Below are 13,595 nucleotides of genomic sequence, written 5' to 3'. Positions count from 1 at the left end.
AGAAATGGGGAGTGCCAGGCAACGAGGAGGAGCGAGGAGAGAAGGACAGAAGTGAAAACAAGAAAACCTCGGGGCGGAAACAGGCGGAACAGAAAGAAGACATGAAGTACATACCTGGGATGCTGTGATGAAGAAGGACTGCTGGATAAAGCTGGAAGTTCAGCAGTTGTGAGTTGTGTGAAAGAAGGAAAAGAAAGGAAGGGGAGAGGAAAACTCAAGGGGTATATATAGTTTTCAAAAACGAGAATCCGTCGTCGACGGGCCTATGCTGCCGAGACATCTCGAGAGCGTGTTGACCATAGCAAGGGACGTGAAAATTCGACAGCAGAGGCGCCTGAGCGGCCAATGCCGCGATCGGATGATGCTTAGTCGCCGGCAATCTTGGTGATATTGTTGTGGTGTTGATCCACGAGCTACGGCCAATGGCGGTTCGGCCTGGGGGGAAAGCCTGGGGCGCTCGAAAACGGGGTCCACGAGGCCAGAATTGGATCCATCTTGCAAAAAACACCACACCACGTAGGAAAACAGAGCCAGGGCGGCACCTGGGCCATGCGAGCCATCCAGGAGGCGCCTGTGTGTAAGAGCCATTCAGCCAGCGAGGGCGAACGAGCTATATCTCGGGGCCTGCATGGCAAGCTATGCTGAGCCAAAGACGAGCAACGGGGGGCGACAGCCATGGGCTGCCAGGGCGGGAACCCCTCATCCAGAAATCGCCAGCGAAGGGTGTTTCGAACAAGCCTACGACGTGAAAGAACTACAGGGAGAGCCAGCCAACATGCTACAACACGGAGCAAACGAGTATAAGGTATAACGTGAATCTAGGATGTGTTCAGGGGTAGTTAGCGATGTATAGTAGGGGTCATTGTTTACTCCTTGTCTTGGCATCAAGGGGGGGCGATTGTTGACACGCGACGTTCACAACAGCAAGACGCACAGACTGGGGCTGCCCATAGAGGGCAGGCTGCAGAAGAAAGCAGCAAACAAAGCGAGCTGACGGTTTCTCTGAAGCCATTTTCTGCCATGTTGACGGCTGGAGGAGCATGCAATCGATGTGGAACGAGCGTCTTGTCTGGACAACATGCTCGCCAGCCCACCTAGACTCACCATCGACAGGCAGGAAGGAGGGCGCAATGACGGTGGAATGTTGCTCTAATTCAACACGCCTTTCTTTCTTTTCACCCATGATGTCACGGGTTGGATTCGGAGAAAGTCGACGTCAGGTTCTATCAGGCCGTTCACCGCCGCCGTTGTCAGAACATGGCAACCTGGATGGGTGCAGGCACTCCAAGTCGCTGCCGCTCAAGAGGTCACGGCCGGACCTCTCAGGTCCCAGAACTGCCCGTGGCTCAAGGGAGATTTTTGAGTTGATCTCATCAATGTCTATAGATGGCTTGCAGCAGCTTTGCCAAAATTCCTCTTGTTCTCTGGGACATTGCCCGACGCAATGAGCGGAAGGGAAGCAACAACGAAAGCAGGGCAACGAAAGCAGGGTGACGGGAGGTCAGCTTCGACCATGCATGAGCTTGGCTTGGCTTTTTCAAATCACCAGCAAGTCTCCATTGGCATCTGTTTGCAAGGAAAAAAGACTCCTTGTGTGGGAATGTGCTTCTTTTTCTTCTTCTTTTCCTGCTGGCAGGTTCTGACGCTCGTTGTCTTGCTGTGGTGTACCTACTGTGTATTACTGCGTAGTAGACAGTCACGTGACCATGGAGGGCCCCACCCCGCCCACACAGGCTCTGGGCTCACACCATGGTGTGGAGCGCCAAGGAATGACGTCCGGATCCAGCAAAACCCATCCAGAGCGGCCATCACCGGCGAGGGATCGTGCCGCAGCAGCGAGAACCCAACGTTCCAGCTCCAGGCGCAAGCAGACGATGCCGGCAGCTCCGAGAATATGATTAGAGGCCTCACCCGCTCGGCACTCCTGCCTTCGATCCGACCACCCACCCGGTAGCTCCCGAAGCATCTTTCCCGCCTCCCCCCCCCCCTCCCCTCGGCCTCCAACTCGCCGTCTCTCCCATCTCTTGCCCACCATGCAGGCGACAAGATCGCTGCTCTACAAGGGCTTCATCGGCCGGAGCCTCGACGAGTTCAAGAGGCTTTCCCACATCGGTACGTTTCTCCTCGAGGAATCGCTTCGCCCGCGGCGGCCGTGCGCTGACGCCCGTGGCCCGCACCACCAGTCTTCAGCCTCGAGGGCATCAAGGGCGCCAAAACCCCCTACGAGATCCACAACTTCCACGCGCCCGAGTCCATCGGCGACTGCAAGCTCATGTCGGACCAGGAAATCGGCGGCTTCTCGAGCGCCCGCCTGGAATGGGTGAAGAGCGAAGCCGGCGCCGGCGCCGGCGGGCCGGCGGGGTACGCGCGCTTCTACGGCGCCATCTCGACCAAGCTCCCCAAGGACCGGCCGGACGTGAAGCGGACGGGCTACGCGGCGTTCCGGACCAAGGACCGGCCGCCGACCATCTTTGGGCGCAGCCTCCACAACATCGACCCCTACGCCTACCTGGCGCTGCGCGTGCGCTCCGACGGCCGCAGCTACTTTGTCAACGTGCTGACCGAGTCGGTGGTGCCGACGGACCTGCACCAGCACCGGCTCTTCGTCAAGCGCCCCGGGCGCTGGGAGACGGTGCTCATCAAGTGGAACGACTTTGTGCGCACCAACTACGGCGTCGTCGTCGAGCCCCAGACGGAGCTGCTGAGGGCCAAGGTCAAGTCGGTCGGCATCGGGCTGACGGACAGGATACCGGGCCCGTTCGAGCTGTGCATCGAGCGCATGTGGGCCACCAACGACGAGTCCGAGGCCGACGTGCTGGTGGACCTGACGGCCGCACCGGCGGAGAAGGCGGAGGAGGCGCCGTCGCCGCCGCCGCAAAGAGAGGGCAAGCTCAAGACAAAGGAGGGCAAGAGGGTCTCGTGGGACGAGTCATAGTCATGTGCGCGCGTGGCATCAAGCCTGTGTGGTGCGCTTGTGCTTGTGCTTTGCAAAGGGAAATATTTTCTCGTACGTGGCAGGTCATGCAACAAGAGGCTGGGGCTTGGATGAGTGACGCGCGAGCGGAATGCTGTATTATGGAACACCTGGAGGAGGGGAACCGGGGCCTTTGTTTTTTTGGTTTTGTTTTGAGGGATTGGGGACTTGTGACCAAAACCTGGGACGGCAGGAGGGCTGCAAAGCTTGGTGGCCCTGGCATGGAAGTGGCTGAAGCAGAGAGGCACGAGCCTCGTATAAGGGAGCGGCTCTTGGTTGTGTAGGACTTTGTACATGTCTTGTGGGAAACCCCATCATCCAGGCTGGGTCATGATGTTCCAATAGAAGCAGCATACGAACAATTTCTTTTTTTTTTTTTTTTGAAAAAAAAAGAAAAAAAAAAGAAACCAGCCCTGTGCAGTTGCTGGCAGAAACCGATCGTTGTCCGTTGTCATGCCGCCAAATGCCAACGCCATATAACTGCACCCAACGACCTGGTTCCCCCCCAACATCGCCGATATGCCAAACACCGATATACCACCACGTGCATGCCGTTCCCTGTGCCGCCAATAACCCTATGCAACCCCCAACGCCAGAGAATGCAACCACCCGCTTTGCCGACTGCTTGCGTGCCGGAGCCTCTTCCCTCAAGATCGTACCTGATTTCGTCCAACCCCGTGGCTATTCGTCCAGGTCCATCTCCTTTCCCCGGTCCCTGTTTTCTGCCGCGTCAGCAAGCCCGCCACAGACGCGAGCCGTGCTCCGGAGGGGGTTGGATAGGCGGGCTTACCACTCTCGCTGCTCGCCAGCCTTGGTCCACCGGACGTCCTCAATGCCCATCTCCCCGCCCTTCTCCCACCTCTGTATCTGCTGGTCCGTGAAGCCCGCCGCGCGGAGCCGCTCTGCGCCCTGCTGCTTCCACTTTTGCCGGTCGCGGTACGCTTCCACGGCTTCGTCCCAGCCGTTGTCGTTGTCGTTGTCGTTGTCGCTGTTGAGGGGTGCTTCCCGCTCCGCACCGCCGCTGCCGCTATTACTGCCGCTGCCGTCGCGACGAGCGCCTCTGCCGCGTATCTGAATGGCAGGCTTGGGAGGAGGAGGAGCCGGACCGATGAGCTCCTCGAGGGGGTCCGAGTCGGATTCGTCTGCTTGGCGGGCGGAGGCGCAGTCGTCCTCCTCCTCCTCCTCCTCGGACAAGAGGCGGCCGCGGTTCTTGCGCTTGGAGAGCGACCGGCTGTCGATGAGGTCGCGGGCCTCGTCCTTGTCGGGCTTGGGGGACGTCCGGCGTGAGGATTTGGAACGGCGGGATCGCCGGGCCGAGGCGTCGCTCTCGTCGCTGCTCAGCGGCGACCTATCGCGGTGGCGACGCGCGCCGTGGCGCGGGGACCGCGACCTGTCGTGGCGGCGCCGGCCATGACGGTCGCTGCCGTGCCGTTGTTCCGGGCTCGAGCCGTCGTCGTGCCGCTTGGACGATCGGCGCTCCGACCGCTTTTCCCCGGCGGCGTCGGCCTTGCCGCGCCTGTCGTCTCGATCTCGCGTCCGCCCCTCGGGGTGGTCTTTCCCCTGGGGCGGGGCCGGTTCCTTGCGGTCGCCGCCGTCCCGCTTCCGATCCTGGAGGATGGAGGATATGGCGCCCAGCTGGCGTCGTCTGATGTCGGAAGCTGTAGGGTTCAGCCTCCGGTGCCTCTTCTCGGCGGCCTGGGTCAGGCTGTCCAAGCGGGCCTGGGCCTCGGCGGCCTCCTTTTCGCGGAGCCAGGCGTTGTGGCTCGTTGCTCGCTTGATGATGTTGCCGAGGAACCGGGTGTTGGGCTTGGCTTTGCTGGATGGCCTGGCAAACGGCTCGCGTTAGCAGCGGGAATCGAGCACGCGGCGTGGCTGGGCCACCTACTCCTTGGAGGTGAAGGCTTCGAGGCCCAGGGTCGAGTATTTCGCCGAGGCCTCGCGGGCTTCCTTGGCGAGGATCTCGGCGACGACGTCGTCGGTGAGCATCATGTCGTTGGAGCGGGATGCTGGGTTGTCCATGGAGGCGACCGCTGCGAGGCGAGAGGGACAACGCTGGGACCAAGGCAGAAGGTCGAGGTGCGGGCGTGGTGCTGAGGATGGCTTGGGGCCAAAGTTGATGGCGCGCTTATCCGCTTATCGATTGGCGCCCTAGCAAGCGCGAAGTGTGGGTCTCGACGTCACAATGCGCGCTCCAACTCTAGTACGCAGTAACTACTAACGAAGACCACTCGCATTGTCGGCGTGGAACGCAGAAGTGAAGATTGACAAGAGACCGGGTCCTACAAGGTAAGTTACCTTGGCTTCTACTTGGACACCATCCGTTGCCTGCAAAGCGGTCCGAGCCCAGGCGGCTTTTTGGAAGGATTGCTTGCATCCGTGCTGGGCCGTGGCCGTGACCTGCAAGCCAACGCCGCCGTTTGTCGTCATCGCATGCTCCCCCCACCGGGGTAGGTAGGTATGTACCTGAAGCATACCCCGTACCGTCCAAGTGTGTGGCCAACAGCAGGACAAAGTGCCCGTGGGGGAGGGACCCAGGCCCGTAGCTCTAGCGTTCATTGTTTCCGCGCTAAGGACTTTTTGGTTTTCCTGCCCTTCGCTTCTCGGTAGGGAAGACGATGGATGCCACCTATCGTGGTTATGAAACATCATGGGCTTGTTCCAAAACCACCTAGGTACCTAGTTGCTGTGTATTGTGTATCGTACTATCGATGAGGGCTCTCAGAGGGTCTGAATTGGCCCTTGTCAATGGCACGGCTCCGCGGCTCGGCTCAGCTCGGCTCAAACAAGGCTGTAAGCCATGCAGCGTTGCTGAACACAGAGCCGGCGTCGAGAACCCAGGGACCTGAGCGTTCATGGCGCCCAGCGGTTTCACAGGCAGCTTCCAGTCCTGGGCAGTGCACTTTATGCTTCTTCAATTGTCCAACCTTGGGAGCTTTGTCGCCGTGCCGTTGGGTTCTTGGTGCCGGCCACGGGATTCCAGACGGGATTCCAGCTGGGCCCGGGCGAGCCTTCGGGGTCAGCGTGCCCCACATTCCCCTTTCGGAAAGGCCATGTCGTTTTGGCGGGAGCTTGGCCTTGGAGATCGGGGATCCCTGGACGCATCCGGCCCAACTCCAGCCTCCCCCCGTTGAGCTGCCATTGGCTCCCCCCCCCCCAAACTGGAACCCGTTGGAGCCGGCACTGGACTGGACTGGACTGGACCTGCATCTCACAATCCCCCCGGCCGCCGCCCCCCACCGTCCCCCATCATTCCGTCACCGGTCACCGATCACTGGTCATTGATTGCTGGTCGCCGGTCCAGGTCGTGTCATTCAGGTCAGGGTCACGTTGAGCCGCAGTTCCAACCTGGAACCTCCCTCGGTCTCTTTCTCCCCCCCCTCCAACCTGGAACCTCCACCTCAGTCCCAGTTGACCGTTTGGACCAGCTTGCTTCGGACCTTCGGCGTGGGCGGCTTGGCTTTTCGCGGCTCGCCCAGCAGCACCAGCGGCCGCTGAAGATGGATGTCCTCCAGCCCAAGGTCGACTCCATTGGCGGCGAGGTCAGCGAAATCAGCGATGCGCTCCGGGCCTACCTCGAGCACGGCCTCGTCTCGGGTCGCAGGGTGCAGCCTCCCAAGACAAAGGCCGGCCGCGATCTCTTGCAGCATCTCCTGGGCCGCCTCGACCAGGTGTCCAGCACCCTCAATGACATCAAGAGGCTGACCACCGCGGCCCCTCCCTCCACCTCCCCGTCGCCCATGCGCGCCGGTCCCAGCATCCCTCGTCCGCTCTCGACCGCCGCTCCCACGGCGCCGCCATCGCAGCCGTCGTCTGCGCCCGCCATGAACGCCATGGGCTTCGCGGAAGGCTCCGAACGAGCTCAATCCGGGGTCCGATGCCATTCCGGAGCCTTGGCCGAGCGGACCTCCAGCCGCTCCGGGCACGACGGCGTCGCACCGCTGCCGCCTCGTTTCCCGGCCGTCCCAGCCGCCCCATGGGCCGCCGCTCACCCCGGCTCGCACATCATCCTGTCGGACGGGTCCGCATACGCACCGCCCATCCCCGTCGAAAAGGCATCGCCTCTCTTCGACTGCACCTACCAGGACATTCACATCCTCAACGAGGAGCTCTTCGAGCTGTACTCGAGCCATCCCGTCGTCCGCGAGCTGGGCTACATCAAGCTCCAAGTCAGAAACCTCCCGCCCCTCAACGTGTCCAACGTGGACCGTCCAACACGAGACCACGCCACGTCCTTCTGCTACAGGGTCGACCCCGCGGGCCTTGTCAAGGTCGACACGGGCAAGAGATGCAAGTTCTCGCCGCCGCGGCTCCCGCTGCCCGTGTCCGCCAAGACCCGCTGGTCCCTGGACGAGCAACGGCATCTCTGGAACTCGTCGGCCGCGGACCCGCCCAAGGGAAACCGCCCCTACATCATCGGCAACCCCCTATTCGACGACGTTGAGCTGTCGCCCGGCGAGAAGCTCCGCCGCCGCGGCCGCACCGTCCTGGAGGGCATCAACACCCAGTACGTCTACTTCAACCTGGCCGGCAAGACCCTCACCACCATGCACCGCGAAGACGCCCACGTGCGGTCCGAGAACCTCCTGCGCTCCGGCCAGCACAAGTTCTGGTGCTTCGTCAAGCCTGCCTTCTCCAAGAAGCTGGAGGAACGCATGGCCCGCGAGTACCCCGAGATGCGTCGTTGCTCGCAGGCCGTGCGGCACCTCAGCCGCCACATCCCCCCGGCCAAGCTGGACGAATGGGGCATCGGGTACACGCTGGATTACTGCGTGCCGGGCCAGGCCGTGGTCACGGAGCCCGGAACCTACCACCAGGTCCTCAACCTGGGGCCCAACTACGCCATCGCCATCAACCTCGAGTACGAGTCGTCGCCGGACATGCCTCCGGACTATCGCTTCTGCGACAAGAACTGCCCGGACAAGTTTGCCATGTCCGCCGATGACTTTCGCATTTACGAGACGCCGCCGCCGCAGCCGATGCCCCGGACCCCTGACACGTCGGGAGGAAGACGCGCGCCGGCGCCTGCCGCCCAGGATGCCCCCAAGCTGCCGCACGAGCCCGCGCGGTCCGGATCCCCATCGCCAGAGGATGCCGCCTCGGCTGCACCGCGCCTGCAGCTGACCCCTGCGAGCTCCCGCGGCCAGGAGCAGGGCTCGCCGCGCTCTCCCCCTGCCTTGCAAGGCGCATCCTCCTCCTCGCAGGCGGCGCCGTCAGAAGCGTCGCAACCGTCACCTTGCAGCGGCCCTCGGGACGTTTCGATCCCCCGGGGCCTTCCCGCCAAAGGAATATCCGGGCCGGATCTGCCCGCGAAGATCGAGAGCACATCCCCTCGCCTTGCGCCCACGGGAACCGCAAGCGGCCCGGCGGCGGACGCCTCGCAGGGGAGCCTCACGACGGTCCCGCCCGCCGGGACACCCCGCCCGCCTCTGACCGGCGACGACGCTGCGTCAGACCCCTTTGCGGTTTTGCAGAGGGCGGCGGCGCAGGCTGCGCTGCCGCACCCGCCGGCCCCGCTGCGGAAGACGGCGAGGATGATCAACCCCGAACGGGAGGAGGACCGGATGCCCGATCCCCGCCCGAGCAAGAGGCCCAAGCCAGAGCGTCCCGTGGCTCCCGAGCTCGACGGAGCGCCCGTCGCTGCCGCGAGCCCTGTCGCCGCCAGCCCCTACGCCGCCGGGGCTTCCGTCCCTTCGGGTGCCTCGGCTCCGGTCCCGTTTCCAAGGCCAGCCCCTGGCCCTCAGGCCGCGGCATCGGCGAATGCCCCCCTGGCACGCCTGTCGACGCTTTTTCAAAGCCGCGGGGCCTCGAAGCTTGGCACCCTAGCGGCGGCCAAGATCCGAGGCAAGCCGGCGTTTGAGCGCCTCGCGCATCTCGTCCGGGAGTGGCGTCGGTACGCGCGGGCGGCCGCCATCGCCGTGGGCGGCTTCGGCCTGGTCCGGGCCCTGACCGAGACGGAAAAGGACCACCCCGAGCTGCACCTGTTCCTGCTGCGGCTCTTCAAGATGGAGCTGTCCAAATGCATCGAGGCCGCCACGGCCCGGTCCGGGAGCTTGGCGTCGCAGAACTTCAAAGGCACCATGCTGCAGTCGCTCGGGTGGGCCGAGGCGGGCCTCCCGAAGCTCGACGACTACCTGCGAGAGGGCAAGACCTGGGCCGCCCTCTGCCAGGGCCGCGATGGCCTGCTGTGCCTCATCCCGCCCGGCATCGACTGGCTCAACCTGGCCGTGTTCCGAGAGGAGGTGGCGTGCTTCCACGCCGCCCTCGACGACGACCCCTTGGCGGCCAAGCTCTGCGACGCGGGCGAGACGCTCCAGCGCTCCATCTGGCGCTGCCTCGAGCTGCCCGAGTTCGTCTTCGAGTCCGCCCCGACCACGCGGCTCCGCCCCGACCAGCTCGCGCCGCTCCTCGAGCCGTTTCGCCTCGCCAGGTCCAACGTCTGGGATCCCGGCCCCGCCGAGGCCGCCGCCTGGCCGCGCCCGGCGGGATGGGGCTGGGCGTGGCCGTCCGACCCCAGCGCCGCGCGCCCGGGCGACGTGCAGTGCAGCTTCTGCCCGCGCAAGTCGTGCCGCTGCATCGACCTCAGGACGCCCCAGGTGCCGCGGGTTTCGGACGACATGTCCAAGGGCCCCGGCATCCGCTCCCTCGGCACGCATTACAAGCACCAGATCCTCGGCGAGCTCGCGGGCGAGCTTGTCCCGCCCGGATCCCGGCCGGGGGACTGGACGCTGCCGCTTCGCCGCCCGGACCTGGGCGGCGGGGCGGACGCGCTGCCCGTCGCCGAGATTTACCCGCGGCGGATGGGGAACTGGGTGCGCAAGGTCCGGCATTGCGGGACGAACCCGTCGGCCGAGTTCCGGGTCATGAAAATCTCGGGGCGGTGGAGGCAGATGCTGGTGATGCTGAGGGATGTGGCGGACGGCGAGGAGATCACGGTGAGGTACGGGGCCGGGTTCGCGGGGGACCTGCCGTACGGAGCCGTCGAGGGGCTTCACTGAGAGAATGGGTGGGTTCGACGCTTGTCTTGTTTTGCTCCACACGCGTTTTCTCTTCATGATGGGCCTTTTTCTTTTTTTTTTTTTTTTTTTTTTCCTTGTTTTCCATCAGGAGTCACCGGTCCGGTTCGTGACGGAGGGATGGCGTCGGGGCTTCGTGCGTTGGCGCCCTGGGTTGGGATCGGGAACGGGTATTCATCCAAGGCAAGGCGGAGGGGGTTCAGGCTCGGTGTACCTTGGTGCAATGGCTTTCTGTAGGAATATCTAGGGAGCAGGGAGATGGGAAACAAGGCATGGTGCCGGTTGTGCGTGCCGGGAGGCGGGGTTCGTTTCCTGAGAGGTTCCATGGAATGCGATGATGGAAACGGCGGAATATGTAAATGATATAACCAGCTATATCCGCGGTCCATAGGACCGATACTCTACAATCCATTTCAACCCAGATGCCTTGGCTCTTCCGACACCACACGAGGGGGGGGGAGGGGGGCGAAGGGCCCAGGAGGGAGGTGGTGTGTGTTGGAGGGATCTGACCAGGGTTAGGGTTGATGCCGTGCCGTGGATTCGCTTGTGAGGTGGTGTCATGTCCGTTTTGGGCAATCCCATCAACAAAACAAGATCGCGTCTCGACGGACAACCAAGCGCAACCGCGCGCTCAGCCCACGACCACACGGCACCGTGCTGACCCTTGGAGACAAGCGCTTATTCGGAATCCTCAACACGGCGCTTTTCCAAAGGTTCTCTTTTTTTTTTTCTTTCCTGGCCGAAGACGCGCACCGCCATGGCGTCGCCATCCGTCTCGTCCCCCACCAACGCGGGCGTTCCCGACCCGGCCCGCGTGGCCTCCGTCCTGCGCGAGCTCCGGACCACGTCCTCGGCGGACGGCTACACGGTCCTCAAGCTCAGCGAGCCCATCACGTCGGCCGTCGCGAGCCGCAAGCTCCACGGCGGCAGCGACGGCGGCGACGCGGCGGCGCCGCCGCCGGCGCGCACGTCGGACGTGTCGGCGTCGTCGCTCGACGCGGGGCCGACGCCGTCGTCGCTCGACGCCGACCTGGAGCACTACCGCGAGCTGTTCGCCAAGCTGCGCTTCTCGTACGTCGAGCAGGTGACCAAGGAGAAGTTCATCCGGGCCATCGTCGGGGACCCGCCGCTCATCGTGGCGGCGCACGAGATCGCCGAGCTCGAGGGCAGCAACGCGGCGGCGAAGCGGGCGCTGCAGCGGAGGAAGGGCGAGGTGGAGGGGCTGATCCGCGAGCTCGAGGGGCGGGGGCGGGACGTCGCGGGGCGGTACGGCCGGGTGCGGGAGCGGCTGGCGGAGCTGGAGGGCCTGCCGGGGGAGGTGGAGAGGCTGGAGCGGGAGGTGGCGGGGCTGCGGGAGAGGCAGAGGGAGCGGATGGAGGCGCTCGGGCTGGCGGGGCCGAGCGGCGGCGGCGGCGGCGGCGGCGGCGGGAAAAAAGGGGACATGGCCCTGCCGCTGGGCAAGACGCGGGAGCTGGTCGGGGAGCGGAGGGCGGAGCTGGCGGCGCTGGAGCGGCGGCTGGAGGCGCTCGAGAGGCAGGTGCCGAGCAAGAAGAAGGAGCTGGAGCGGGCCAAGGCCGAGGTGGCGGCGCTCGAGAAGAAGCGGGCGCACAGCACCGCGGCGGCGAGGGAGGCGAAGCGTCGCAAGGAGGGCGCGCAGGCGGGCGGGGGGGAGGACGAGCTGGAGGCCAGGGGGAGGTGGTACAGAGCGTCGGAAGCGGTGTTGAGGGAGGTGCTGGATCTGAAGGGGTAACAAGAAACGGCACGATGCGTTGTCGTGATGGTGGAGATGGTGGTGGTGGTGTGTGTGTTGGGGGGGGGGGGGGGTGAGGGGGTTGCGCTGTTCGGTTTCGCTCTCGCTTGATTTTTTTTTTTTTTTTTTTTTTTTTTGCGTGTTTGGTGTTTTCGTATGTATCCTACCTACTACCTACCGGGCCTATGGAGAGTTGGAATGGAGGCTCCAGGCTCCAGGGCTGGACGGCAGCTGGGCCGGATGGGAGGATGGATGGAGATCGGCGTTGGGCGTTTTGTTTGTGATGTCATGCCATACCGAAAGGAGGCTCGGTCAACGATAGAGAGGGCAATGTCATGGGAGGGAGGGGAGAGGGAGGGTTACGCAAATGGACTTGTTGGCCCCATGGCGGCTCACGGACAGGGCCGCGGGACGCCGCCATCGCGCGCAGGAAGAAGCCTCGTGGAACGCAGGGCTACATGTGTCAGCTCGTGACTTGAGGGGCTTTGAGGTTGTCACCAGAGCCGGACGGATCCGTGCAACCACGACGATCTCGGGTCGGATCATCCCCAAGATCGGGGGGGACCGTGTCGGCACCAGCGCCCCATGCAAACGCACCTCCGATGGCCAGGTTTCCGGAGAAGGGGTAGGACGAAAAAGGTCTGCCTGCTGGCCGGGGGTATTGATGCAGCGGAATGCAGTCTCTGTCCCCAACAAGGCAGCCCAGGTGCTGCAGGGACAGGTCCTGCGGGACGCTTGTGGCGTTTTGGCGTCCCGTTGCCGGCCGCACGGCCCATGCGGGCACGCCGGCCCTCTTCTTCATGATGGCGGCAACGAGCCGGCTCCCTTACGTCGGCGGTATCGCGGCGTGGTGGTGCTCTGTAAGGTCCTCTAGGTCCCTATGCTATGCTATCCTGTCCTGTGCTATCCTATCCTAGCTCGGGGGCGCCTGCGTGTCCTTTCCATCACCACCCCTCCGCCTTGAGCAGCGCTCCGTGTCGGAAGCGGCCTCAAGGGTAGCAAGACCTCTCTGGGCCTCACTTTCTGCCAAACAAGTTTTCCAAGAGGCTCCCCCCTCCGGCGCCGCGCTGTCCCCTTCGCCGCGCCTCGGCGCGGATCCAGGCCTCCAAGAACCTCGCGTCGGCGAGCTGCTTGCCGTCCACCACCTTGGTCAGCACCTGGGCCTCGCCGGCGTCGAAGCTCAGCAGGGTCGGCACCGAGGTGATCATGTAGGTCTGGCCCAGGCCGGCCGCCATGACGTCGGGAGCGTCGTACTCGACGGTGCAGTAGGCGACGCCGCCCTCGTCCTCGCCGACGCCCGAGCGGACGAGGTCGCGCAGCAGCGGCTCGACCACGCGGCAGGTCGGGCACCACGACGTGGTCCACAGCGTGACGAGGGGCGTGCGCGAAGACGACGAGAGGAGCTGGTAGGTGTGGAACTGGTCGGGGTTGCGGACTCTGCGTGGGGGTGGAGGGAAAACGAACAAGAGGATGGGGGTTCCCAAGCGGTCAGAGAGAGACGGTTGCTACCCGACTGCGCGTGCAGGCCAATCTACCGGGGTAGGGGATGGGCATGTTGCATCCATCGTGCGGGGGAGGTGGATTCTGGAGGTATTACAGCGAGGGGGAAACTTACGCATCGTATATCTGGTTTCGGATTTGTGTATGGGTTGAAGCTGAGAAATGGCGAGCCGACCATGGCGGTGGTCGCAGGCGCAGGCGCCGGACGGCCAGGGATCGGAGGACATGCATGGCGGTGGAATCTCCAAGAGGAAGATGAGGAGGACTCGGCAGTTTGGTTCGGGCGAGTCCACTCAGTTTCGTCCGCCTCCCACCATGGATGGGGGTTGTTTTATTTTTTTTGTCGAAGTTGAGTTGG

General features: G+C 63.9%; 5 protein-coding genes across 5 annotated transcripts; 3 read left to right on the top strand and 2 right to left on the bottom strand.

Annotated features, from left to right (window-relative positions):
• Positions 1 to 2,033: 2,033 nt before the first annotated feature.
• VTJ83DRAFT_1613 (uncharacterized protein) lies at positions 2,034 to 2,935 on the top strand (the record flags this gene model as incomplete). Its single annotated transcript, XM_071007792.1, has 2 exons — positions 2,034 to 2,112; positions 2,184 to 2,935. 2 exons carry the CDS (start codon positions 2,034 to 2,036, stop codon positions 2,933 to 2,935), a joined length of 831 nt encoding a protein of 276 aa, XP_070868153.1.
• A 720-nt stretch (positions 2,936 to 3,655) lies between these two features.
• Positions 3,656 to 4,993, bottom strand: VTJ83DRAFT_1612 (uncharacterized protein; the record flags this gene model as incomplete). The annotated part of the gene is made up of 3 exons (XM_071007791.1): positions 3,656 to 3,689; positions 3,765 to 4,799; positions 4,860 to 4,993. The coding sequence occupies 3 exons, from the start codon at positions 4,991 to 4,993 to the stop codon at positions 3,656 to 3,658; spliced, it is 1,203 nt and encodes a 400-aa protein (XP_070868152.1).
• A 1,478-nt stretch (positions 4,994 to 6,471) lies between these two features.
• VTJ83DRAFT_1611 (uncharacterized protein) lies at positions 6,472 to 9,969 on the top strand (the record flags this gene model as incomplete). Its single annotated transcript, XM_071007790.1, has 1 exon — positions 6,472 to 9,969. One exon carries the CDS (start codon positions 6,472 to 6,474, stop codon positions 9,967 to 9,969), a length of 3,498 nt encoding a protein of 1,165 aa, XP_070868151.1.
• Positions 9,970 to 10,744: 775 nt separating this feature from the next.
• Positions 10,745 to 11,737, top strand: VTJ83DRAFT_1610 (uncharacterized protein; the record flags this gene model as incomplete). Its single annotated transcript, XM_071007789.1, has 1 exon — positions 10,745 to 11,737. One exon carries the CDS (start codon positions 10,745 to 10,747, stop codon positions 11,735 to 11,737), a length of 993 nt encoding a protein of 330 aa, XP_070868150.1.
• A 1,016-nt stretch (positions 11,738 to 12,753) lies between these two features.
• VTJ83DRAFT_1609 (uncharacterized protein) lies at positions 12,754 to 13,468 on the bottom strand (the record flags this gene model as incomplete). The annotated part of the gene is made up of 2 exons (XM_071007787.1): positions 12,754 to 13,174; positions 13,353 to 13,468. The coding sequence occupies 2 exons, from the start codon at positions 13,466 to 13,468 to the stop codon at positions 12,754 to 12,756; spliced, it is 537 nt and encodes a 178-aa protein (XP_070868149.1).
• Between the last annotated feature and the right edge of the window lie 127 nt (positions 13,469 to 13,595).

The sequence above is a fragment of the Remersonia thermophila genome, chromosome 2, assembly GCF_042764415.1.
Source record: "Remersonia thermophila strain ATCC 22073 chromosome 2, whole genome shotgun sequence".
NCBI classification, from domain to species: domain Eukaryota; kingdom Fungi; phylum Ascomycota; class Sordariomycetes; order Sordariales; family Chaetomiaceae; genus Remersonia; species Remersonia thermophila.
This window is presented reverse-complemented; position numbering and strand designations above follow the sequence as displayed.